This window comes from Tetrao urogallus (assembly GCF_951394365.1).
Source record: "Tetrao urogallus genome assembly, chromosome: 7".
Classification (NCBI taxonomy): Eukaryota; Metazoa; Chordata; class Aves; order Galliformes; family Phasianidae; genus Tetrao; species Tetrao urogallus.
In genome coordinates, this window is record NC_136820.1 from 5,188,615 (window position 1) to 5,214,911 (window position 26,297).

Below are 26,297 nucleotides of genomic sequence, written 5' to 3' on the forward strand. Positions count from 1 at the left end.
CCCTAATTTGGTATGTATTTGGATGCATAGCAACGAAAATTCTTTTTCAAAACTACTTGCTGTTCCAAAGAGAGGAGCCAAAGAACTCTTGAACAGTTTTAGCCCTTTTAGAAATGCTGAAAACATGGTTTTGGGCAACAGGAAGCAACACATCCCATGATGATCCCATGTTTGTTTCTGATGACAAATCATGTTTTGTATGTGCCATTTTTCTCATTCCACTATTAAGTGCTGAATACTTTTTTCACTCCATGTGGATACTTAGCATTTTACTCTATCTAGCTTTATTACAACCTTATTCAGGGGTATGTTTGGACACAGACTTGCAATTTTTTATCTGACTATATAAACAGAAAATCAGCTCTGCTTATGCATATAAGAATTTCATGGTGAACATATGAAGAAATCAATAGCTTACCTCCAGGCAGCACCGGAAAGCCAGATCAGCAGCTCATACGCTTGTGCGCAATCTGTGAGCTGAGAAGTGTTGACCCCATTCATTTCCATGAGGACCTGGCACAGCCTGCCCATAACTCACTGCAGGTCGAGCAATGTGGTTAGATGAGTGATTGTGCCCATTCTGACATCTGTCGAACATTTGTGTTGTGATATACTTACAGTGGTGAACGCAGAGTCGCTAGCATAAAATATACAAGACTGTGTGCCTCTTTTTGAAATGCCAGTAAGGTTAATGAGTTATGGAAGTCTCTTTAAATGTAGGGACAAAGTAATGGGCTGAGTTGATTGACCCAGTCACAACTTGCTGAATGTCCAGTCACCAGGGAGTGTGAGTACTTACATCAAGTATTTCCAACATCTTCTAACAGTTGCTGAATTTTGTATATTTCTTTGGCTTGGCTTCTCTGAACATCCTTTCTGTCTTCAAAGTACTGTTGTGAGCTGTTTTGTTTTGCTTCTCTTTCTTCATTGGATCAGAACCAGGAGATTGGATTTTGGGAGCAACTTCTTCTCAGAATGGTGAGAAATTGGAATAATCTTCCTATGTAGTGGTAGAGTCACCATCCCTGGAGCTGTTCAAGAAAAGTGTAGGTATGGCACTGAGGGACATGTTTAGTGTAAATGCCAGTGGTGGGCTGATGGTTGGACTAGATTATATAGTGGTCTTTTTGCAGCCTTTATGATTCTATGACAATCAAATGGTTTTATTTGTTCAGTGTGTTGTATATCGTGGCCAGTACCATGCAGGTCTGGTGTGGGACAGATTCCATTTGTGATCAGATTTCATTCTGTCTGCATGCTCCTTTTGGAGTGGAGAGCCACGGGTGAAATACTTCTCAGGAGAGCCTTGAACTCTGAGATTTGGTGATCAAGGAACTTATGCAGCTCAAATTGTCCCCCACAAGCCTGTTAGTGCCAGCAATAAGTTTAGTTTAGTGCACCTTGGGCATTATTAAAGGGAAATAGAGCATAGCCCATTCCCTCTCTGAAGTGTGGTCTACTTTCTTACCCTCCATGTGTGTTCATGTGTGCAGACTTGAAGGCCATGAGAGAAACACGCTTTCTATGGCAAAGGATTTTTTCTCTAGCTCTACATAATTTCTTCAGCTGTTTTATAAGTGGAAATAAGCTTAGGAGCAGTTAGAATTCAGCTGACTGCTTCTATATTTAATAAATAATAACCCTGCCATGAAATTGTAATTGGCAATAAAACGTCCTGCAATGCTTCTAACAGCTTTCCACCTCCATTGTAAATCTGCACTTCCAGGCTGCTGCTCATCGCCAGAAGACAGAGTGTATTCATTACTTCAGACACAACTGCTACCACAGAAATGGGAACTGGATGCAGGCATTTTAAATTTTTCTATTCTCCTTCCTCCTCCTGGGCACAAAGGTTCCCCAGTTTTTTGCTCTCCATTGAGGTTTTTGCCAGACTTTTCCCAAGCTTGCAGCATTGATAGATTAGTCTGATTTTCCTTGATGTCCCATTCCTCTCTTTGTAGCCTCTGTAATGCCATTTGAGCTGAGAATTATGTTGGTGATGTAGTCTGAAAGTTTGTTCTAATGTTTTGGGGTTTTTTTGTTGCTTTTTGCCAAGTTTTAAACTTTCATTTTAAACTTCATCTAGAACTGTATTGCTTTAAATCTGCTATCCAACAGAAATTCAGTACAGATCTGCAGTTTGCTCTGAAATGAACAACTCAGATACAGCGATGGGTTTGCTTGCTCCTGCTTTGGAGTTTGAGCTTGGTTCTGATTTCATTGGTTCGGATTGGGCACTCAAGGACCATGGTGGTGCAAGGGCTCAGTCCTCTTTAGCAGAGGGTTAGCTATTTGTAGAGGCTTTCTTCATCCACTTGCTTCTTCTCAAAGACATTTCCTTAGGAATTGCTTATTCTTCTCCAAGAGTGTATTTGCAAATACAGATAAATGGCTAAGTATCTTTTCTCATAAAATGGACCACCTTGAATTTAGATCACAAACAGAAATGGAGATGAGAAAAAAGTCCTTCTTTTAAAGCTCATTTATCTATAGAAAAGGAGTGAAGTGCTCGTCATTGTGATTTCTGTGATTTCATCACTGTGATTTTTGTGCCCTTACTACTTTACTGAGGGTGAAGTTCAGATTTATGCAAAAGATACCATCCGAAAGTGCAACTGGTAGAAAGAACCCACATGCTGACAGTCTGGAGATTTAATCCAAAGCTCGACAGCTGCTGACCGGTCAGAGATCAGGCTGGGCCCAGGCAGACAGAGATCTGGCATCTCATTCCATGAAGTCTTTGAATGTATCAAAATTGAGTCTGCACAGATTCTGAAGGAAAGTCAAACAGAAATTTTTCTGTGTAAAAGAAAGTCTCTTCTACTCCAGCTGCCAGCCTCTAACTTCAGAACTCACAAGTTAAATCCTAAAAGATCATTTTCACTTCTTCATGTCTTAAAAGATCTGGAAACTTGATGTTGTCTCTATCTGGAGTGGCTAAACAAAGGTGGCTGCAAATGCTGGGGAAGCAGTTACACTCCAGATAAACAGGCTGACCTTCCTCTTCCAAGGACACTAGATACAGATTTGGGTAATATTTTGGCACTTTTCTCTTGATGCTGAATAAAAGCAGAGAAGTCGACTCCAAAGTAAATTCTCAGTAAAAAATTATGTGTGTGTATATATATATACATATATAGAGAGCTTTAAGTAGATGTGTGTTCAGATGTACCTGTTTCTTTTAAACAAGATAAAAACTCTGAAGATTCACATCAGCCAAATCTGGGGAAATTATCAACATGGTGCACAGCAGTGAAGTGATTTTGTTCTCTGTCTCACAGCGCAGCTGTGGGGTCAAGATGTGCTGCAAGTTTCCCCACTGTGTGCTCTCAAGTTCTCTTGTCCTCTGATTCAAAGCTAGATTTGAGAAACGTAATTTTGTGTGGCTTCTGAGTCCGAGGTAAAGAGAATGGCCAATGAAGCGGCTTCTTAAAGAAGCCCTCCCTGTTCTTCTTACATATAATCCATTTCCTTTGCTTTAGGATTATCTCAAAGTTGTTTGATCTTTCCTATTTGAGAAGCATGCTTATGCTGTGGTGTGCTACCAAAGTGAGACTTAAAAGAAACAGCTTAGGTTAAGAAAGCGCTATCGCGTTTTGTTATGCATTAGAAAAAATATGTGTTAGAATAATAATTTGAGAGTATTTTATGTTAAAACAGTGGGGAAACTTAATTTCTCCCTTTGTAAAGCTACCTAAATCTCTTCAAGCTGAAATTCTTAGAGATTTCTGAAAGTCCTGACTGGGGAAAACAAAGTCAGCTGTAGGAATCAATTCTGCACAGAGGAATTGCTGGGATTTGATCTTGCCTGCTACAGGCTTTTGAGATTCAGTCAGAAAAGTCTGCTGTTTCACAATTCATTTCAGAGGTATTCAAATAGCTTGCTTAATACTGGCAAGGGGAGAGGGAGAAAACCCAAAGGGAAATTTCAGAGAGCAAGCACGCCTTTGTAGAGGATTAAAAAAATAAGTATTTTTTTCCTAAATAATTAGTTTAATTATAGACATAGTATCACAGACTGCCCATAGCCTAAGATTCTGAGAATAAATACAAGATAAGCAAACAACAAAAAACATTTATAGAAAAGCAGCCAACAAGAAAGCAGGGCAGTGACAGCAACGAAGAAATATTCAGAGGCAGGAGTGTAAGAGCTACTGAGAAGCCTCTTGGCACCTGTGATATGCTTGTGGGGAAAAAAAGACAAAAAAAACCCCAACCAGTCAATGCAAGAAGTTTTAGCTTATTCCACAAATAGGAGAGAACAAGGTGAGAGGAGAAAAGGATGAAAAGGAGATGGGATGCTTTCAGGAAGCTTGGTTGCTGCCTGAATGCCTCAGAGCAGAGGTTCTGAGCCAACCTGAGCAGTCATTCAGGATGGGCTTCAAAGAGATGTCCTCCTCTCTTTCATACAATCAATATGTAAGTTACTGTTTTCCCTGTTGATTTCAGCTCAACATGGTTGTTCTGAAAAACTATGTTTTATCTGATTGTATTCCAATGGATGCACAATTTTCTGTTGTTTAAATAGCTATTACTGATGCATATGGGTTAGCACTGATTCTTTCTCATCGTGAATGGTACCAGTCACCTCTATGGGCCAGAAACAGAATCTTCCCCTGGCTGGCCCAGGCCAAGGGCTGGACATTCTGTGACACCCAGAGGTCTCTCTAGTCCCTACAGGCTCCATCCCTGAAGGTAATGCTGACTGCCTCAGTGTTTTATAAGAATGCACATTTATTGGGCTACTGTTTCAGATCAGGGAACTTGGCTCTACTTGGTTAAATCTACCTACACCTGTGGTTCAGGTAGCATAGCAGCACAGGGCATAGCTGTGAAAACAGATTGCGTTCTGCTTAGGAGTGTATTGCTCTGGAGGCAGAGCAGCCCATGAGGCTGGACAAGTTCTGGATGCGTTAAATGCATGCTTGCTCTTCAGGTCTATGCTTTTACAGCCGTGGCAGCTGTGGATGCCTGGCAGGCTGAAATGCACGTGGACGCCTCTGTATGTGCTGACTTCTTACCAGCTGCTCGTCCTGCTGCTGAAAGAGCATGCGGATGGCTGTTGTCAGAGTTGTACTGAAGGAGAGCTCAAAGGGACGACGCTAGCTTGTTGGTTTTTGGGTTGGTTTTTTTTTTCCTTCACTTTGCTTTTTTTCTTATCACTCAGCTGCACTGAAGCCCGATGCCTCTGGTAGCCAGTGGTGGAGCAGTGAGAAGCTGGTATTGCTGCTGTGCTTTTACAGGAGAGGCTTGGCTGCATTAACTCCTAGGAAAACAAGAGCCCAGGCAGCTGGAGCAGAGCCTGGCAATGGAGGTTGGCCCCACAGCAGCCAGCAGCAGCTCCCCGGCTGGCACCGGCTGGCTGGATGTCACTTTTGTCACCTGCACTGACACCGTGACTTTCACCGAAGTGCTGGAGGAAGAGGAGTGGAAATCCTTTTACTACTCCTTTAAGGTACAGCTGGTGCATTGCTTTTCTCACAAGCTTTAGTGCATCTCAGTGCCTCTGCAAGCAGGCAGCTGGGATTATTGATGTTTTATCCCAGATATGGGTGGCATTTGCCCTGCGAAGACACCTGATAGTATATGTGAGGCATTTACTGAAAAACAAAGAGTTGCAGGTTTTGGAGTTCAGACTTGCAGATCTTAGCAATCGTATTCCCTTACAAGAGGGGGTAGTAATATTTTTCTAAAGTGGCATTGCAGATATACGTGCATCTTTAATCAAAAGTGTGTTGTAGTTTAACACACCTTTTGTGTAATTTCTTATTAGCCATCTCTTGACACAAGGAATTTCTTTTCAATTTCCCAGCTGCAACAAACATTGCACACAAGGAAGAGGGCTTTGTGTGTGTGTGTGTGTGTGTGTGTGTGTGTGTGTGTGTGTGTGCTTAACCAACAACAGCAGGGATTAGCTCTAATTAGTTAATTGGCTTGGTTTTCTCTTAAACTTGTGAGGAGGATGCAGGATCATTGTTAGAATGTAGCAGGCAAACGATTCAGGATTGAAAGCCGCTGAATGATGTGAGAAGTGTATTCATTCATCTCCCCAAAACAAACATCACCCTCACAGTATGTGATGGTAGAGAACAGATGAAAGAGGTGCTGAGTTACATCTTTGCTTCAGCTCTCCGTGTCTGTTGTCATTGCTCAGCTTTATGCTGCGTGCCATGTGTTATGATGCTGTAGTGGCACACTGTACAAGTTGTGCTCAAGTTACTAAAAGGAGCCACTACAAGAAGTACCCCGCCTTCCCTCCGGAGCTCAGAACCAAGCAGATCACTTCCAGATGGAAAGATGCAGGCGCTCGCATCGTATGGCAATCTGTTGGAAATCAGGGGATGTATTCAGATGCACTTTTGACTTCCAGGAGGTTGTTAGTACTCTGATACATTGCCCCTGGAATCAGTGGAATTATAACAGGGATTCACCTCTTCTATGGAAAAAGTTGATCTGTAGTCCTACAATTCATTAACTGGAGTTTCTTTTAACACAATACTCCTTTCTTCCCCCCCGCCCCCCTCCGTGTTAGACGCTTAAAAGGCTCTTCAGAAAGCCGGGAAGTGAGGAGCAAAACCTTTTTTCACAATTTTCTTCTTATCTCCTCTCTTCTCTCCACACTTAGGGCTGTAAATCTGAACAATGTCATGGGAGCAATATTTTATAATGGTAAAAATGACAAATTAATTCCATGATTAGAAAGTCCCCAGGCAGAAAAATGCTTCTTAATAGGGCAGATTGAGTAAATTACAATAATTAGGATACTATGGATAGTCATGCGTGCTCGTCCATTGCTGAAGGAAACTTGATTTTATTAGCTGAGAGCTTCTCATTAGACTTGCACTCTGCTGCCTGATGTCTAGCTTTGGCAAATATAGGACGAACTTTGCAAGGAGGTTCACTGATTTCACATCAATTACTGGCTACTGATAGGCATGGAAATATTTTGACTCGAGAGACAAGTGACAGCTGGTGTTGCTGCTGTAGGGAAGGAGGAATAATGCACCTGCTGGCACCTACTATGCAAGGCAGGGCTCTCTGCCAGCCATTTCAGCTCTCAATGAGAGCTTCACGTGTGGAAGGTGCTGACAGAGCTGCCTGTGCTTCACCATCCACACTCTGTGTGGTGACCATGTCCATGTCTGTTCCAGCAAGGTGCCCAGGATCTCCTTGCTTTTCACAAGGCTTTGGTTTGGCAGCTAGAGAAATAGAAGGTCAGCTTGTAACAGGCTGTGTGGATTAAAAACCCATGTCATTTGAAATTGGTGCTCAAAATACAGCTGCAAATGGGTTTTGGCCATTAACTGGGATTTTCAAACATGCTATAGCTGTTGCTGACTAAAGAAGATTGACAAAAGGCCACCATGCAAGTGCAGGTTGACCCCTGCGTGGCCATGAAGCAGAAGACTCAGGATGGATGTGGGACTGTGTCTGTGGCGTGGGGGGGATTGCCACATTGTTGTACATCCAGCACAAAACAAGCAAGTGCTTCTATTTCTCATTGGGAAATATGGAGTTGTGTTATCTTCCTTAAGAGATTTAATAGGAAAACAATCTAAACCAATAAATGGGGACCAAGGAGTGATGCTCATGCAATAAATGGAGCAGTTCCAACACAAATGACTTCTAACAGTTTTATCCACTGGCAGCTCTGTAGGGTGTCTCAAACTCTGCTCAAACTATGGGATGAGAGGAGAATACTGTATTCTTCTTTTCCTGCCATGCTTCAGAAGTACTACCTGTACCAATCCCCAGGTAATATCTGGGTTATATTGTGGTGGCAATGTGACAAAAGTAAAATAATGCCACTCAGAGCGTTTCAGTGCCAAAAAAAAGGTCCTATTATGGGCTGAGTTGTGAATGCTTCCCTGCTCCCCCTTTCAGAACAATTTGAATTTCTTTCCTTTCCAATCCTCTTCAGAACATAATAACTGAATCCCATGCTGATTCAAATTAAAAAACATTCTGCCAGTTCAGTTGATTTTTTTATTTATTTATTTTTTTCTTCCCTCCTTCTATTTTTTTGAGCTGGGAAAAGGAGCATTTCATCCACTTGGAGGAACATGCTCTTCCCTTCTGTTAGACGTTTTGATAGCTGCCTGGCCAGCTGCTATGTGAGCCTTTACCCCCAGGTCTGCTGTAAGGCTGCTTCCATGTGCAATGGGCTCAAAGCTGTTGTCACATCTTTTTGGCAGGACCAGGTGTGTCATGTAGTTCATGAGATGAGCCAGAGCTTTCTGTGGTAAAGAGAGCAGCTCGTCCCCGCCTGCAGGTTCTGTGATCATAGAATGGCTTGCATTGAAGGGGACGCTAAAGATCTTCTAGTTCCAACCTCCACATGGCAAAGTATTGCTGAAAGCTGAGCCCATGTCTCTGCCTGAGGCCTTTGTATGAGGCATGCTGGTAGCTCACCGTCTGGAACCACAAATGCAAGGAATTCTATTGTCTGTGCTGGCATCAAATTCATAACAGATGTGCAGATTGGTATTAATCACAGCTCCAACCTCCCAGGCCAATGGAAAGCTCATTACATCCCTTTACAATCTCCTCCACGTGCATTTAGTCTCTGTGTAAGAAGACTCTGTGTGTCAAATGCCCTTTGCTGAATACAGTGAGCTGTAGAAAACATTATCAGAATGCCTGTTACTTTTCTCTACTTTCAGAGTCCCTCAGTTCTGCCTACCTGACTCATGGGGGCCTAAGACATAAGGTGCTATCCACAAGCCTTCCTAGAGAGCCTGGGGAGAAGCCAAAATCTCAGAATAGGTTCATCAAGCTGAGTAAGAAGTCCCTGTGGCCAACAAGGCTGGAATCTTTGTGAAGGCTGGAAGATGCACCTCCCTTTGCGCAGCCTCAGCTGCTTCAAAGCTTAGAAAGACTCCAGTGGGGCTCGATTCTTATGTATGACGTGGCTGTTGGACAATGGGATGCTCTACTTTGATGCAGTAGTGTAAATCTTCTTCCTTCTTTGGCATTCTTCCTTCTTTGGCAGGTGTTCCCTGCCTTAGAATCATGGAATCATAGAATTGCTCAGGTTGGAAAAGACCTCAAAGATCAAGTCCAACCCCAACCTAACCATCCTACCCTAACTCTTAACAACCCTCTGCTAAATCATGTCCCTGAGCACCACATCCAAACAGTTTTAAACACATCCAGGGATGATGACTCAACCACTTCCACCATCTAGTTGCACTTTCTCGTTTTGTTTTCTTTATCTGTGCAGCAGCACAGAATTTTGTCGCTCTCCCCCAAGAGTTTTTGGGAACCCCTGTCCCATGCTGCAAGGTGGAAACCTCAACAACAGGACTATATGTTATGTCTTCCTTACTCCAGCTCCATCAGTCGTGGTCCCTGTGCTGTGCAGCATCACCCCAGCAGTGGTAGTGAAGGATAAGAGCTGTTAGGAAAAATACTGTGCACGTTAAATCCACTACAAATGATTATTCATGGATAGTTAAGATTCCCAGTTTGTTTGGTTTTGTTTTTTTTTTTCCAGGAAGAACTGTGTACCTGTGGCTATGATGTCCTCCAACACCATAGCATTGCCAGTACCTGCATGTTGTAGCCTAGCTAGTTCAGATAATAAATGGGACTGTAGAACCATGCTAGTGTAACCACAAATATAAAACCATGTGCTTCTCATCCATGGAATATAATCTTCATTGCAAAGGTCAGGGCCTATCACTTCCACCAAAGTACTGAGAAGATCAATGCAAGGAGAGCAGGTTTCCACAGATGAGCTTTGCAGAACTATCAACTAGTGAGGGTTTGTCTCCAGGTGTCCTCAGAGCCTATTTAAGTCAGTATCTGTGTCCCTATGATTTCAGCCAAATGCAGGAGTCTCTTTATCTCCTGGAAAGCATTTGCCTTTATTATTGCTCATTCTGATTTTCAGGCAGACCGCATAGAGCATCCCATTCCTGAATACATAACAGAAAAATATTAATGGGTGCTGTCAAATTTCTGGAGTAATCTCTGTAAATGCAATCATATGTTTTAGGAAAATGAGCAAACCAAATAATTCATTATTGACTTTGCTATCTTTCATTGGAGTGAGAGGAGGAGAATTAAGTCTACACAAATATAGTGTCAAGAACTCCTGAACACAGGCAATGCAGTATGCTCTAAGGAGTGCTGCTAGAGCTGAGCTGCCGTGCTGAGGAGGCAATAGCTGGCTGCCCACCTCGTGAAACAAAGCTGTTCTTGGATGAGCTGGCTTCATCTACTAGCTTAAATGCAGCACAGAAGGGAGCTAGCTTGGTAACAGCCCAGCATGCAGAAGCTGTGAGCCAACCAATTCAGGCAGTTTTACACCAGCATTCCTCACACCTCTCGCTGTTGTCCATGTGACCCACAGGTAAGGTTTGTATCTGTCTGAATCTCTAGTGTAAATATGTTTAAAATGTCTCTAGTCTATGAACTGTTTTAATTTCACAGATTAGGCACATTTAATCATCTTGCCCTTTTCTGTGATTAAGAAGGAACAGTTTCACAGCTTTTAATAGGCCTTTCAAAATCATGCAATTATGGATGGGCTATTGAGTGACCTAATGTTATCTCTTCCTGTTGAAATTATTCTAGGAAAAATAGATACATAATGAAAAATACATCGTTCTTGATGACATCAAAATTAGGGAAATCTGTTTAACTCCTTCCTTGGAATCTTCTATGATACATTTATTGAAAGAAAACCAACCCTGAAATAACTCAATAGAATCATAGAATTATAGAATGGCTTGGGTTGAAAGGGACCTCAAGGATCACCAGGTTCCAGCCCTCCTGCTGCAGGCAGGGTTGCCAACTGCTAGATCAAAAACTAGATCAGGTTGGCCATGGCCCCATCCAACCTGGTCTTGTTCAGCTCCAGAAACAGGGCATACACAACTTTTCTGGGCAACCCTGTTTCAGCACCTCACCATCCTCTCTGTGAATTGCTTCCCCAAGACATCTGATCCAAACTTTCCCTCCTTTGGTTTAAAAGCATTTGCCCCTGTCCTATATGTCCCAGTTGGTCACTCTCTGAATAGAACTGTCCCTGTTTATTATCCATTTACCAAAACACAACAAAATTGGTGAATGTGAACTATCAGCCAGTAAAACTGAATTCTTACCATTTGTTATTAACTTTAAATCTTTTTGATCCCCATCTACCCCAGTCACATCTACATTTATTAAATGCTGCCCATTGAAATGACCCTGCCTCAGCCATGATGGTAAAGTGAGAGCTAAGAAATATATTTTTAAAAACTGAGGATTCACAGAAAAAGGTCAACAGAGCATGGCTATATTTTTAGAAGTGAAAATAATATTAGTAACATAATTACTCCTTTCTATGGGAAAGTATTCTGATCTAGTGAATAGTTTTCCTTGCACCAAAAAAGTAGAAAATATTTTAGATTTTCCTCTGTAGAACACATTAGCATTCACAGACTATAAGTACAATTCCATCCAGATACAAACTCGTACAAAACTACTTCCTAAGTTTGGCAGAATAGAAAACATGGTCTTAGATCTCCTTCCAGCCATGCTGGAATGAAGATGCACGGAGATGTGACTGTTGCCAGAATCTCTGACATGTGGTGAAGGCCTCATGTGACAACAGATGCCAGAATATCCCACAGCCATGTGCTGGAAGGCTAACACAGTCATCCTGTGAGAAATCATCACAGTAAAGCAGCCACTGTGCAGGAGATGGGAAAACTATTGGGCATGACAAATGCATCTGCTGAATTCGAAGCTTGTGCTTGACTCAGAGAGGGGTGAGAAGCTTTCTTTGTTGAGCTTGCTTGGGGATATTGGTGTTTGAAGAGTAACCGCCTAATTAATAGTCAAAGTCCATAGCAGTCAGAGCTGTGTTTTAGCCCCAGGGCTTAAATGGGAAATCAGTGGTTCAAGAGAGACCTGAAGCTGAGCTAGTATTCATGCAGTGTGAATTGGGCTCAATTCCAGGCCAAGTTACCAAAAAATTCAACTCCTAAAGGGCTTTGCTGCCTTCCTCTCAAATTCATCTGCAATGGAAGAACCTTTAAATAAAAAGATACAAAACTTAGCTTTGAAATAATTCATTTCTCAGTTTTTGCTACCTCATCACAAGTTTTCTTAGAGTTTTCTGATGTCAATCAAATTGCATTCCAAAAACTTTCAGGAGCATCTTGTGTATAACAACAACTTCTCATTTTTGCCTTGCTACATGGGAAGCATTTAAGAAGCAGAGTGGCGCAGCGGAAGCGTGCTGGGCCCATAACCCAGAGGTCGATGGATCGAAACCATCCTCTGCTAGTAGTTTTTTTTTGGAATGGGAGGTTTAAGTTGAATATCAGGAAACACTCCTTTACTGAAAGGGTTGTTAAGCACTGGAATAGGCTCCCCAGGGAGGTGGTTGAGTCACCATCCCTGGATGTGTTTAAAAACTGTTTGGATGTGGTGCTCAGGGACGTGAGTTAGCAGAGGGCTGTTAGGGTAGCATGGTTAGGTCGTGGTTGGACTTGATGATCTTCAAGGTCTTTTCCAACTTGAGGAATTCTATGATTCTATGATTCCAAGGCATAATTTTATTATACAAATTTTCAGTTGTGACAATTAGGTCATAAGATTTATCAGTGATCTTTCAGTTCTTTAACGTGTTTCTTCTGAGACATAGTTCATCTGCAAATGAATCAAGATTGATCCAACCATATTTTTGTGGCTTTTCCCCTCCACACATATTCATTTGAAGTAGGAGGTAGTTTGTATTAATCATCTGAACTTTCACATTCAGATGCTTAACATCTAATGTATGAAGCTTACTTCTAGCCTAAAAATCCTTAAAATTATTGGTGCCTTTTATTTTGTTCTCTGACAGTGAGACCTGCTAGCTACTACTAAACTATGTATAACGCACCTATGGCTTATCATCGAACAGATTTCTGTGATGTTTTTTTTCTCAATCCAAATCCAAATCATGGTGGAAGATAAATGGATGTTTCCTATTGGCACTTCAACCAAGTTTGTTATTTTTTATACTTTAAATCACAGGATCAGAGAATCAGAGAATGCCTTTGATGAAGATCATGTAGTTCCAACCCCTCACCACAGGCAAGGTTGCCACCACTAGATCAGTCTGCCCAAGGCCCCATCCAACCTGGCTTCAAATGCATCCAAGAATGGAGATACTTTATACCATATGTAGGTAATCACAATAGATATAAATCTTTCACTTCCATTGCACGTTACTTCTGATAGGTTGCTTAACCTATCACATTCTGGCAGAAATACTTCATCTCAAACTTCTGCACACGCTTTAGCTGAACACCATCTATGACTTTTTAAGTTACTTAAAATTGATATGTTTGTGCCATTCCCATCAGCATTTACACCTGACTTGCAGGGTGATGTAAATTGTAATTCCCCGAAGATCTGAGTTGTTTTTGTTTCTGTGGTACAATAAATAATATATGTCTTGTGCAAAGCTCCCATCTGAATACATATCTGCATCAGTACAATTTAGTTTTTAGTATGTAAGTTTTTAAGAAAATAGGCATTCTGAGTATTATGCACGCTCTCGTGTGTACAGTTCAGGCTCAGGGGGACTTCTGAAGGTCACTTGATCTGACCACTCAAAAGCATGCTCAAGGCAGTGCCCAAACAAGTTCTGAACATCTTCAGAGACAGAGATCCTGCATCTTCTCTGCACTCAAATTCCAGTGTTTAACTATCCTAATATATAATCAAAATGTCCTGAGTTGCTTCCATTTGGTGCTTCTCATCCTTTCATTGTGAACTGCATTATGGAATCGTAGAGTATCCCAAACAGGAAGGCACACACAAGGATCATTGAGTCCAACACCTGGCTCCATGCAGTACCACCAAACCCTGTGTTTGAAAACATTTTTCAAATGCTTCTTGAACTCTGGTAGCTTGGGGCTGCCTGTTCCAGTGCCTGTGGTGAAGAATCTTTTCCTAATACTCAACCTGATCCTTTTCTGATGCAGCTTCTTAAGTAAACTGCTCCAACTGGTGTCTTCTTATTATTTCTTTAAATATTGCGGTCCAGTAGAAGCAAACTGACTGTAAATTAGTTTAAATTGGTATAGCATTAAACGTGGAGGTTGGTGGCCCTGCATGTGGCAGGGGAGTTGGAGATTCATGATCCTTGAGGTCCCTTCCAACCCTGGCCATTCTGTGATTCTGTGATTCTGTAAATCCCCAGCTGGAATCAGTGAAGTTGCACGGCACTCAACTGCCTCAGAAAAATTTGCCCTTGTCTTTTTCTTCCCCCTTTCCTTTCCCTTTCCTCTTCTGTTCCACCCTACATGGAATCAGCTAAAATAACATATCTCTCTTACGTATTTTCAGTAGTCAAAATTCAGGACTCCATGTCTTCTATAACAGGGTCAAAATAATGCAAAACCTGGGGTCCTCCATTTGCTTGCATGGTCTGCAGTTGAAGTGTTTATTTCAGGAGATGAGAAAAAGTTTTCCCTCTCTCTATTTTTTTCTTTAAAACTTCCTTTAGAACAGAGCAATACAATTTACTAGCGGTGAACATGATCTTCAGTATGTCAGTTTCCCAATTTAGCAAGCAATTTTATGTGTCCTTTTTACATGTTAAGAGGAACTTACTTGTGAATTTGCTTACTTTACTCCATGAGTACATCTCAGTGATTGCAATAGGTTACAATTCTTACATCATTTTTAAAATGAACAAAATGCAAGCAGTCAGATTATCCCCAGATAATTCACGTATTCCCAGAACTTAATCACCTAGTAAGAAGAAGCTGCTCAGCGACTTACATCACTACCAAGCTGTGATAGTAGGGATGCATAGAATAGTAGTGTCTTCATCACTCAACAGACCAAGGGCATGAAGCAGGAAAGCACCACAGAATCACAGAATCACAGAATGACTCGGGTTGGAAGGGACCTCAAGGATCATGTAGTTCCAACCCCCCTGCCTAGCAGGGCCACCAAACATACACATTTAGACCAGGTTGCCCAGGACCCCATCCAACCTGGCCTTGAACACGTCCAAGGACGGGACATCCACAACCTCCCTGGGCAGCCCGTTCCAGGGCCTAACCACTCTCCTCGTAAAGAACTTCCCCCTAACATCCAACCTAAATCTTCCCTCCTTCAACTTGGATCCATTTCCCCTAGTCCTGCTATTGTCAGCCCTTTTGAAGAGTTTACTCCCCTCCTGGGTGTAGGTTCCCTTCAGGTACTGATAGGCTGCAATGAGGTCGCCCCGCAGCCTTCTCTTCTCCAGGCTGAACAAGCCCAACTCCCTCAGCCTGTCCTCATAGGGGAGGTGCTCCAGCCCCCTGATCATCTTAGTCGCCCTCCTCTGGACCCTTTCCAAAATCTCCATGTCTTTCTTGTACTGAGGGCTCCACACCTGGACACAGTACTCCAGATGGGGCCTCACAAGAGCCGAGTAGAGAGGGACAATCACCTCCCTGTCCCTGCTGACCACCCCTCTCCTGATGGAGCCCAGGATCCCATTTGCCTTCCGAGCTGCCAGAGCGCACTGCTGGCTCATGTTAAGTCTCTCGTCCATCAGGACCCCCAGGTCCTTCTCTGCCGAGCTGCTCTCAAGGACCACTCCTCCCAGCCTGTACAGGTGCCTGGGGTTCTTCCGGCCCAAATGCAAAACCTTGCACTTTGCCACGTTGAACCTCATTAGGTTCACCCGAACCCAGCTTTCCAGCCTGTCGAGGTCCCTCTGAATGGCATCCCTTCCTTCCACCGTATCAACTGCACCACTCAGCTTGGTGTCGTCAGCAAACTTGCTGAGGGTGCACTCAATTCCCTCAGTGACCCTTCACTGACCTCAGACCAGGTCAGTGACAACTTGAATTCGCTATAAGCCTCCTAACGACATGTTAAGACACCAGCCAGCAACATTAGGAAAGATATTAAACTTTTTCCACTACTATTCCCCACACTGCAATAACTCATAGACACAGAACTTGAGACCCTGAAAGAGCTCAGGGGTGAATTTTGTCATTGATACAAGATAAATACAAATCACATCATAATAGCACAGATGCCTAGAATCCATAAGGATCCCTTCTGCCTTTGATGGTGAGTGAGTGGTACACCAGGCTTACAGGGATGCACTCTGTTTCAAACATAAAGCACAGTACACCTCATGCTAGACTTATTGCAGCCTGTGAATTCCGAAATTTTGTTAGAGACAAAATAACAAAACACTTCTGCGAGCAAAAGAAAATGTATGCACTTTTCAGACAGCTTTCTTGACTTACATTTCACCCATGAGGCGACTTGCTTCATTGGCTAAAGCTGCATTTAATCTTAAAGCAAATTAGCAAAACGTGAATATGTGCTCCAGATGCCAAGCACTTCCATGCTTCAAACAGCAGTCTTGTGGAATAGAAGCATAAGCAATGGTAATCGTCAAGCCAAGGAAATCCTCTTGACTTTGATTTGTCCTATAACCTTATTTAGGTCACTAGCATTTTTAATTTTTCTAATCTACAAGAACTGCTGTATGACACTGGTCTCGCTCATGATGTTCTTCTGTAATGTAGTTAGTACACCCACTACAAAAGCAGCCCTTGAAGGAAGCTTCTACACAAGGAGATGTTATTATCTTTTTATCCAGTTGTCTGTGTAAGATGTTATTAAACAGTGGTTCTCTTTTCTTCTTGCAAATCACCTTGCTGAAGGTTGCTACAAAAAGACGATTTCTGCTGGATGAACATGATGTGAAATGAAACACATCCATTTTTAAGCAACCTCACTGTGAAGTATAAAACAGAATTCTGGACAATGCAGCTGAAGTGAAGTTCAGGGATCAATCAGCTGTATCTCAAATCTAAGACTTATTTTCATAGACGGAGATTTCATTGACTCAATCAATCTATACAGGTATTTTGTAAATGAAAATTTTTAAATAACCATCCTGAATTCTATGCTGTAATTTTGGTTCATTGATTTTGGGCCAATCTGCAGTGGACCAGAAGAATATTTTGTTCCTTTTTTTATTATTATTCCTACAGCCTTATGTCTTCAAAGATATGCTCATTTATTCCTGGAGTCTGTTGTTTGCTAGGTCGAGCGATTTAAATAATTCACTCTTCTTGCTGAGCTGTATCCTCTGAACTGCTGTCAACTCCTTATCCTACGCCTCTATTTAAGTGCAGTGTCCCAAAGTGGACATAGTATAGCAGCTGGCTTCAGTGGAGCAGAGACATGCAACATGTGTTGGTCTGATGGCAGTTGTCACTGTTTTCAGTGTAGAACTAGAGAATATCTCAAGTTAAAGGGATCCATAAGAATCATCAAGTCCAACCCTTGACTCCAGAGAGGACCACCCAAAAATTCAAACCTTACATCTGGGAGTGTTGTCCCCATGCTTCTTGCCTGTAGATCCTTCCCCATCTTTGTAGGCCCCCTTAGATTGCAGTGCCCAAACGTGCACCCAGTGCTGGAGGTGAGGCCAAGTATTCCACCTGCAGAGAACCTTTACCTGCTGTGTGTTGGGGGTGATGTTTGGAAGGCTCACCCAGCCTGGAATCACTACAGCTACTGCACCGTAGTGTCCTGTGCTGCTCCTTTATTTAATGGAATCCTGTTTTTAAAAGTGTGTGTTTCCAGTTCATCAAGAACATTTTGAATTCCAGCCGTAGCTTCTATGAAGGCCTTTATCATGATGAGCATCCCATTAATACCTACAGAAGTTTTCATTCCGCAAGCTAATTCAGACTGATAGAGGCTGCAGTGATTTAAGCTGCCTATTAATGTAGTTCCTTAATCCCCAAGAATGAGATCTTTCTCTGTGCTCTCTGAACAGCAGCTACCACAAATAGATGAATAGAAACTTTGTCTATATGCTTTTGTCTACAGTCTTTCAAATTTAGCTCTCCTTACTCAACTTTTGCGCCTTTTTTGTCATTTTTGTAGATTGTTTTAATTGTACATTTCTGTAGAGCTTAAAGCACTCATTTTAAGTTGGCAAGAGGACTGACAATGTGTGCTTACCCCTATGTGGGGAGGAAGCACCCCTCTAACACAGGCTTGGCTGACACTGAGGATTTTCTTATGCAGGAATTGCAAAAAGATTTGTGTCAGAGCCTTGTTCTGTTGTTAGCCTTATCATTACAATACAGGAATGCAGAATTTCTTTTTGAAAAATGCTCTCCCAATTTTATATCAGAGAAAATGGGAGCATGTCTTGTCCCTTATTTTTTTAACATATGAAAGATCTTTTCTGAAATGAAAAAGACAAGCCAATCCCTTAGGAGAACCAATTGATTTCAAGGACAAATGTGATACAAAATCTTACTTCTTTTTTTCCCCCTGCTTTATTTATCTTCCAAAAAGATGTCTCCTTCCAATCCCTGTACAAAAAAAGTGTCCCCGTAAGCATAGTTTTACCATGTCTCTGCTAAGTGTTGCAAAGGGAATTTGCTTCCAAGAGATTGTTAGATTTTAAAACATGTTTGTTTGTTGTTTGCTTGCTTGTTTTGTTTTTTTGTTTGCTCATTTTGTTTTGTTTTTTTTCTTCTAAAATTTAAGCACCCAGCCCACACTGGTTGTCTTGTATAGGTGATTCTATAATCAGTGGAGACAGCTATCCCAGGGTGGGTGAGATGAATGATGACTCATGTCTGAGATATTACCATTATCTAGACTACAAAGACCATTTAGAGTAGCTGTCTCTCTTTAGAGCTTTAAAGTTAGATGAGGTGACCCAAATGACAGATTAAACTAACAGAAGTTATCGTGCTGGGAAAAATGAAACCATCTAAACACAGCATTCATTGTGTGCTTAAACTAATCCCTGGGCTCAGGCATGGAGCACAGCCTGGAATTGCTCATACAGCAAGTGGGTCCTGCCTCTTCTGCACAGCCACATAGGTCATGAAGTCCCATTGCTACCAGACTGAAGCAGAGCTGGTTCTGTTCCTCAGTAGAAAAGGAACTATGCATGCTGGCTGCTGAGCCACGTGTGTATTTTTTTTCTCCCCTTGGCTGTAATAACAACATGTGTATTATCACAGAATCACAGAATCATGGAATCACAGAATGGCCAGGGTTGAAAGGGACCCCAGGGATCATGAATCTCCAACCCCCCTGCCATATGCAGGGCCACCCACCTCCCCATTTAATATTAGTGATACTTATCACTGCTGGATACTTCAGCACTTCTTAATTCTGCCTTTCCTTGTTTCTCTGTCCTATGCCCTTCAAAGTCTTGCTGTGAAAAATGCTGTCTGTTCTGCTTGTCTTTGCAGAAGAGCTGCAGAATTGTTTTCTCCCTTGCCATACATGCATTATGCAAGTTAGGTTTTCTAAGTTTGCAGAAATGCTGAATATTTTCTCCAGGCTGACTCCATGCTCTGCAGACTCAGTGCTTCTCAGGCATTAAAGCTGGTTGGCTTGATGTAGAGAAACCGAATTTTGCAGTCCCACATGGCTAGAAGAAACCTACAGAATAGCACTGAAAAATAACTAACCTGCATTTAGAGAAGACCAACAACGTTTCAGTAGGCCATAAAGGAGGGAGCAAATTGTGTGCTCACGCACATGAAGCAAACAAATGCGTGTGTGTATGCCCTTAGTCTTGCAGTCAGAGGATCATAATGCTTCCAGAGTGCTTCTTATTTTTCTTTTCTTTGTACACAGTACCACTAGGGGACGTTTTGTCATCATGTATTGCATGCTGCACAATTTTACTTTTTCTTATAGTCGGTCATGCTTACTTTTCAATCTCGCTATACATCTAGATCATGGAGTGGGTGTCTGAATTTCATAGGGCTTATGGGTGACCCATACTCAATGGGCCTGGGAAGGAGAGAAGTATTTATTTCCCCCATTGCTCCAAAGAAGCATGTCTATCAGTATTCCAAAGCATGGCAGTTGGTTATTTCACAACTTGTTGGAGCAACAAGAGTAAGCTGATGGCTGCCTCTTATTTTAGTGTCCAGTGCTGAACACAGGCATCGATAGCAGTTTTGTGAATATAGCAGTAATATACAGGCACTGCAAATCAATCTGGGAGGGACATCACTGGTGATGATGTATGTGAGGTATTTTCTGAAAGAACAAGAATATCTTTTAGTCTGTATAATTAAAAATCAATTGTCAAAACTTACATTCCTCTCCTTTTTGCATTCTCACCTCATTTGTCCTATGTCAACTGATTGGCTTAACCCAAGTCACTATCCACTCACCTGCCTACATCATTTTTTTTTGTCTTTCTGATGCAGACAGAGCAGCTGGTGACTCTTTGGATCCTCTTTATTGTTACTATTGCTGGAAATGCCATCGTGCTCTTCTCTACATGGAGAAGGAAGCGGAAATCTCGAATGACCTTCTTTGTTACACAGCTGGCAATCACAGGTAGTGTTTGGGAGGGAAAGGGCCACTTAAGCTTTACAGAAATCAGTATGAAAATGACAAGAATTTTGTGCATAAACTAGGAAATGCAAGTTGAATGGCGAAGAATTCGGTTGCCACCCAACTTGCAGCTGCAGCTTGTCATAAGACAGATGGATGGGTGCTTATCTTAGGGCTCAGTCTGCCTTTGATCTCAAAAGATGTTGCTAGATGTAGCAGTGTCTGTGTCAGTTGCAGCAGCTGCAACTCATTGTTTTCACTGAATCTTATCTCCCAGTCTGAATTAGCATCCACATTTCCCAAAAGTTATGTTCCCAGCTGTTGTCATAGAACTGTTTAGATTAAAATAGTTCAAGATGAATCTCTAGTGTTTTTCTGCTAAAATCCTTTCTAAAGTACTTCATTAAAGTGTTGCTTCATCAATTGCACGCTTGCATTGAAGAGTGAAAATAACTTCCTGTGGTCTGATTTAACCAAGTAAGGGAAGTATAAAGATGTAAATGTAGAGAGGAATATATTTGGGTTTTGTGTCTGTGGGGAGGGGAATAAGAATTATACGGGAGAACGTACAGAAAGCTGGCTTGTAAAATGTCACAATGGCAAGGAATGGGAACAAGAGCATAGTCAGTACTTTGTTTCTCTGTGGCCTTGAATTGCCTGAATTTATGGAGTTTTAACAGTTTCCCAAGGGAAAAAGTGTACAGTTTCTATAACGATGTCCTGCTACTAATCCCTGTTTACAAGACATCTGTGTTGTATTGCTTGTGTATATAGGATACATTGATTCTTTTTTTGTTCCTTTTTTTCTTTTTCCTTTTTTGTAAGAAACAGTAGTAATTACAAGAATTTTCTACTAAACAGCTATTTAATACATGTTTTCCCAGCAATTTTGAGTCCTCCTTTGACATCTGTTGTGTCTGTTTAAGCTGGAAAATCAAAAGAAATAGCAGGATAGTATTGGTCAGAACTAGTTGAGAGACATCTGGTCCATATGAGGTACACCAGGAGGAAAATACTATTGGTGTTGTGCTGGGTAGTTCTGTCATTTTTGCATAGGAAAAGCTATTTTACTGAACAAATGCAGAGTTGGATGGAGAGCTATTTGCTGGGGATTTGAACACAGTCTATATGATGAGAGGAGAAGGGACTGCAAACACAGTTTTGAAGAAGCTGCAGTAGTCAGTGACAAAAACAAGGAGACATCCCATTAGATGTGGGCAGCACATAATGTTTTACAGCTGATATTAACATATTGACTAAGGTCAATGTGTTAAACTTGCTAGCTCTTTCGATCTCCTCTTTCCTAAAATTATCCCCAACTTACAAAATCAGACCTTGAAAGTGCCTCAGTTCAGCAGTGTGTTCCATTTCATATTAAATGAATTCACACAGGCAACTCACCCCCATCTGCAATGTTAGAAGAGTTAACACCACTTTGAACAGCAAGGCTCCTTTCAAGCAGTGTGGATTTCTTTCTTATGATGCAGGAGTCAGACCTCTAATTTATCTTCCCTCACCAAGAGTTCCTGTCAGCATTTTGGCACAAAGAAATGACTTAATTCCTGAAATGGAGCCATTTCACTTCCTTATCTTCAAAAATATTAATAAGAACAAAGCAAGCTGGCAACAGTCATCAGCCTTTCACAACAAGTTATGAGGTAGACACAGAACATTATGAAAACACTGGCTTGTCACATTGCTTTGACACGCCAGGCATATTTAAATCCTACTAACTAAAGCCTAATCTCCTGACAATCAGTTTCTGCTTACTCAATCTTACTACTTCCATCTATTTTTGAATTCTTAAAATATTAATTATTTCTGCCAAGGAGCAAGAGAGAAGAATAATGAATACAGTTTCATCAATGCAGGCATTTCTAAGCAGTCATTTCTAAGCCATTTAAAAACTTCTTCTTTATAGATATGTTTCATCAGTTGAGTAGCATCCTCAATTCTCACATCCTCCTACTAACATAGCACTAATATAAAATGAAAGTCTAGTTTTTGTGTTACAATAGAAAAGGCATTCAAAGCAAATTGTGCATAATACACAAATAGGAAATGAGCACTGATATTCTCCTTGACTCATTGCCAAGCCAGATGGAGAAGAGAAGTAACAAACTGGTTGAGGCGTCTTTCAACATGACTAAAATTCAGTGGTCTTACTCACTTGGCAGATTCACAGATTAGACTCATATGTATCCCTCTCTACATCATAATTTGTCATGATGCTGGAGGATGCAGAAATATGTAGATATGTAAAGATCTTGCTAACGCTTAATTCAGAGAGTATTTCTTACTAAGTATGTGCCCATAGAATGTCTGTATCAGTACTGCATTTATGCCTATGTTTAACTCTTAGCTCATGTATAAATTGCTTTGAAATTAGCTAGGAATTAAGCGCTAGGAAATCAGCTAAAAGTTAACAGCTGAGTTGAACAATAGTACTAATCACTCATCAGCTAATTTAACAAGGAGTAATATTGCTAAGTTTGTCTAGTGCTCACTTTGCTTTTGGGCATATGCTTTTTTTTCACCACCAACAAGAAACAAGCTCTTCTGTGAAGACTGAAACTAAAGGTAGGTTTCCTACAGATTTCTATCTCCAAGGCAATTTAGTTTCTCAGAAAGTGTAAGCTTTGAAGATTACCCTGTGGGGGGAGTATTTCTAAACACTTTTTCCCAAATAGATTTCTTTTGAGTTTAACACAACTTATCCTTGTGGCATAGCTATCTCTACTGGCAGGAAACCTCTCACATCTCCCTCTATCTGATACCATTTCACATACCTTGCAGAGCCTTAGAGTCTTTAACATTTTTGCCTCTGACTGAATTTCCCAAGTTGTTCAAGAAGAGAGTGGGGGTCTGACAGACTGGTAAGTTCACAGACACTGTGATCATGCTGGAAATTTTCAAGTGAAATATGGTTGCACTCAGAAAATATTTCTACTTATTCAGACACTTTACCCAGTTCTACCAAAGAAAGGCCACCTTACCCCTACTTTCAAAATGTAAAAGCAGCTGACGATCATGCATTTTTTTTCTGTTAATATCTCAGGTATTTGAATGTCTCATCCCACTCCATGGGTTTCAAGGGAGATGAATCTTTTTCTGTCTCCTGAGCTGCACCTCCTCTAGTTAGCAGGGGTTGCTGCAGTGATGGAGTCATCCAAGGATCAGAGGAATAATACGTATCAATTTACTGAGAGCTTTCTTAACACCAATTAATGCTTTACTTGAAGGTAAAATTGGCTAATTGGCTAATTATGGTTAAAAATCATTACAGTTAAGACAATATTAGGCAATGGCTACTACAGAAGCAGAAGTATAAAAGAAGAAAATGAGAAAATATAGAAAATGGGGAGAGACAGACATACAGACATACAGACATACATACAGACATACAGATATACAGATATACAGATATATGGATGTACAGATATACAGATATACAGATATACAGATTCAGCAAAGCAAAGAGGTTCATTGCTCCTCAACCTAGCAATGTCTTGGTGTCAGGTGCTGATCTTTGGTAGTGGTGGGTCATCCAAGGTTGTGGTGGTCAGTTGACTGCTTACAGTGACAGTACTTACTCTTATGGTCCAGAGTGGTCAAGCCTGCTCTTTTGGAGCGACAGTTTCTGACTTCTGAGATCTGAGCAGGAACTCCTTTGTTCCCATTTTCCAGGCCTTGTGAACTTAAATCAGCAGGTAAGAGCACACAGGGATACTCCAGCCTTCACAGGATACAGTGGTGTCATCTCCCAGTCTCCTTTATTAAGCTGGAAACACCTGTTCTCAGGCAAGTCTTCAGACAGGAAACACTCTTGGGCCCTTCCATTCAAAGGCAAACAACTCCAAAGAAATGCTTTCAACTGCAAAACTGTCCACAAAGTGTTGGTGATTGCCTCGTGTTCATTTGAGATATTCCTTACCAGTCTCATACATTGAGTATCATTGGATAAGAAGCATTATATATTACCTAAACAGTCCATTCAACAAAAATTATTGTATTGTATTGTATTATTTGACCACTGGATAAGAAGCATTATATATTACCTAAACAGTCCATTCAACAAAAATTATTGTAATTTGACCAATTCAAAAGTGGATCAAGAAACACAAGATCAATTTTGGTAAACCGTATCCTTCACTCAACTTCAAGCACTACTGTCTGGAGAATGTATTTAAGTTCCTTCTTATGATTTAATGACTACAGGCGTGTGTATGTATATGTTTTTGTGTTCTACATTTGTTGGTTTGAGGTTATTTTTGGTTTGTTTCTTTCTATTTCCTTCCCAAGTAAATATCTAAAAAGTGGGATTTGAAAATGTTAAGGTGATTTCTCACAGAAGACTCTGAGATTTCTCTTTCTGTCCCAACATTAAGCAGAAATCAGAATCTGAACAATGTTGGATTCTGTTTGTTACTGGGGTTAGATATAAAGTGGCAACTTCACCACATGCCTAATTATAAGCCTTAGGCCAACAGACTTGAAAGGTATACATGCTTATTTAGGTATTGCTGCAGTTGTAGTGAAGAAAAAAACTAAAAAGAATGCCAGCTAAACTTCTGTATGGTAGAATACATACAAAAAGAAAAGCAAAAGAGAAAGATGTGAAAAAAATATTCAGCTACAGTCTAACTTGCGAAAGAAATACCAAAATCTAAGTAATGACAAGAAATTTACACTGGAAAGACAAAAATGTATATTTTTAAGTGTTTCTGTGCATCACTTGCAGCTTTCTCACTTGCTCCCAGGAAATTGGACCATGGAAAATGACTTTGGTCCACAAGCTAGTGTACTCATTTTTAGTGTTTAGTAAAATAGCAGTACACAAAGAGCAAGCCATAGGAGTGTTATGTGAACAAATAGGTGGAGACAGGCTGTGCTGATGCAAGAATTATTTCATTTCTGTGCTGCTTAGCCTCAGACTTCTGAGATGACTTTGGCCATAATGACTAAAGGCAGAGTCTGAGAGTTTCCCTGTATAAAACTTGTGCATCTAACTCTACAACTACAATGGCTAAACATGAACAAACACGTTAGAAGCTCCCATTCTTTCTGCTTCTTTTTTTACTAAGTAGTTCATCTCCCTACAATAACAGACTCATGGATGGAGGCAACTGCCTTATGAGATTGGTTGCAGCAGTGGCAACAAAATAGCTGGCAAAGAAGGGGTAAACCTATTTGGGCTGCTGAGCTGTGGAAATACATTACTATTCAAATAAAGAATGTGTAAAGGTGCATCATGTAGATGCTCATGTGCCCAAGAGCAGGGCTACTGAAGAACAACAAAATAACCACCAAGGACATCAAGCTGCCACAACTGAGGTGGCTCAAATGGAGTTGGACTGGCAAAACAAGGGTGAATTATTTCTGTCTCGATGGGCCCATGAAACCTCGGGCCGTGAAGGAAGAGATGCAACATGTAAGTGGGCTAGAGACCAAGGGGTGGACATAACTATGGGCACTATTGCACAGCTTATTCATGACTGTGCTACACGTACCACAGTTAAACAAGCCAAGAGGTGAAAGCTCTGTGGGGGGAAGGACGATGGCAAAAGTACAAATATGAGGAGGTTGATGAAATCACCTTGCCACGAACTCACGATGGTAAGCATTATGTGCTCACTATGGTGGAGGCAACCACTGGGTTGCTTGAAACGTACGCAGTACCCCATGCTACCGCCTGAAACACTATATTGGGTCTGGAGAAACAAGTCCTGTGGTGACATGGCACTCCAGAAAGAATTGAGTCAGATGGTGGGACACATTTTGAAAATTCCCTTGCAAATACTTGGGCCAAACATCTTGGCATTGAGTGGACTTATCTCATATTCCCTTGCATGCACCAGCTTCTGGTAAAATCAAATACAGTGGGTTGTTGAAAACTACGTTGAAGGCAATCATAGGGAAGGGAATCGTAGACGTGTTTGAGTCAGAAGGGACAT

The 26,297-nt window shown here is 41.3% G+C and overlaps 1 protein-coding gene across 1 annotated transcript in view; it reads left to right on the forward strand.

The window, feature by feature from the left end:
• Nucleotides 1–5,308: 5,308 nt before the first annotated feature.
• Nucleotides 5,309–26,297, forward strand: part of NPSR1 (neuropeptide S receptor 1) — a gene marked incomplete at both ends in the record, with an annotated part of 59,071 nt that continues 38,082 nt past the window's right edge. The window contains 2 exons of the mRNA XM_079538732.1: nt 5,309–5,455; nt 20,214–20,346. Coding sequence (XP_079394858.1) covers nt 5,309–5,455; nt 20,214–20,346 — 280 coding nt within the window. The remainder of the gene's footprint in view (nt 5,456–20,213; nt 20,347–26,297) is intronic.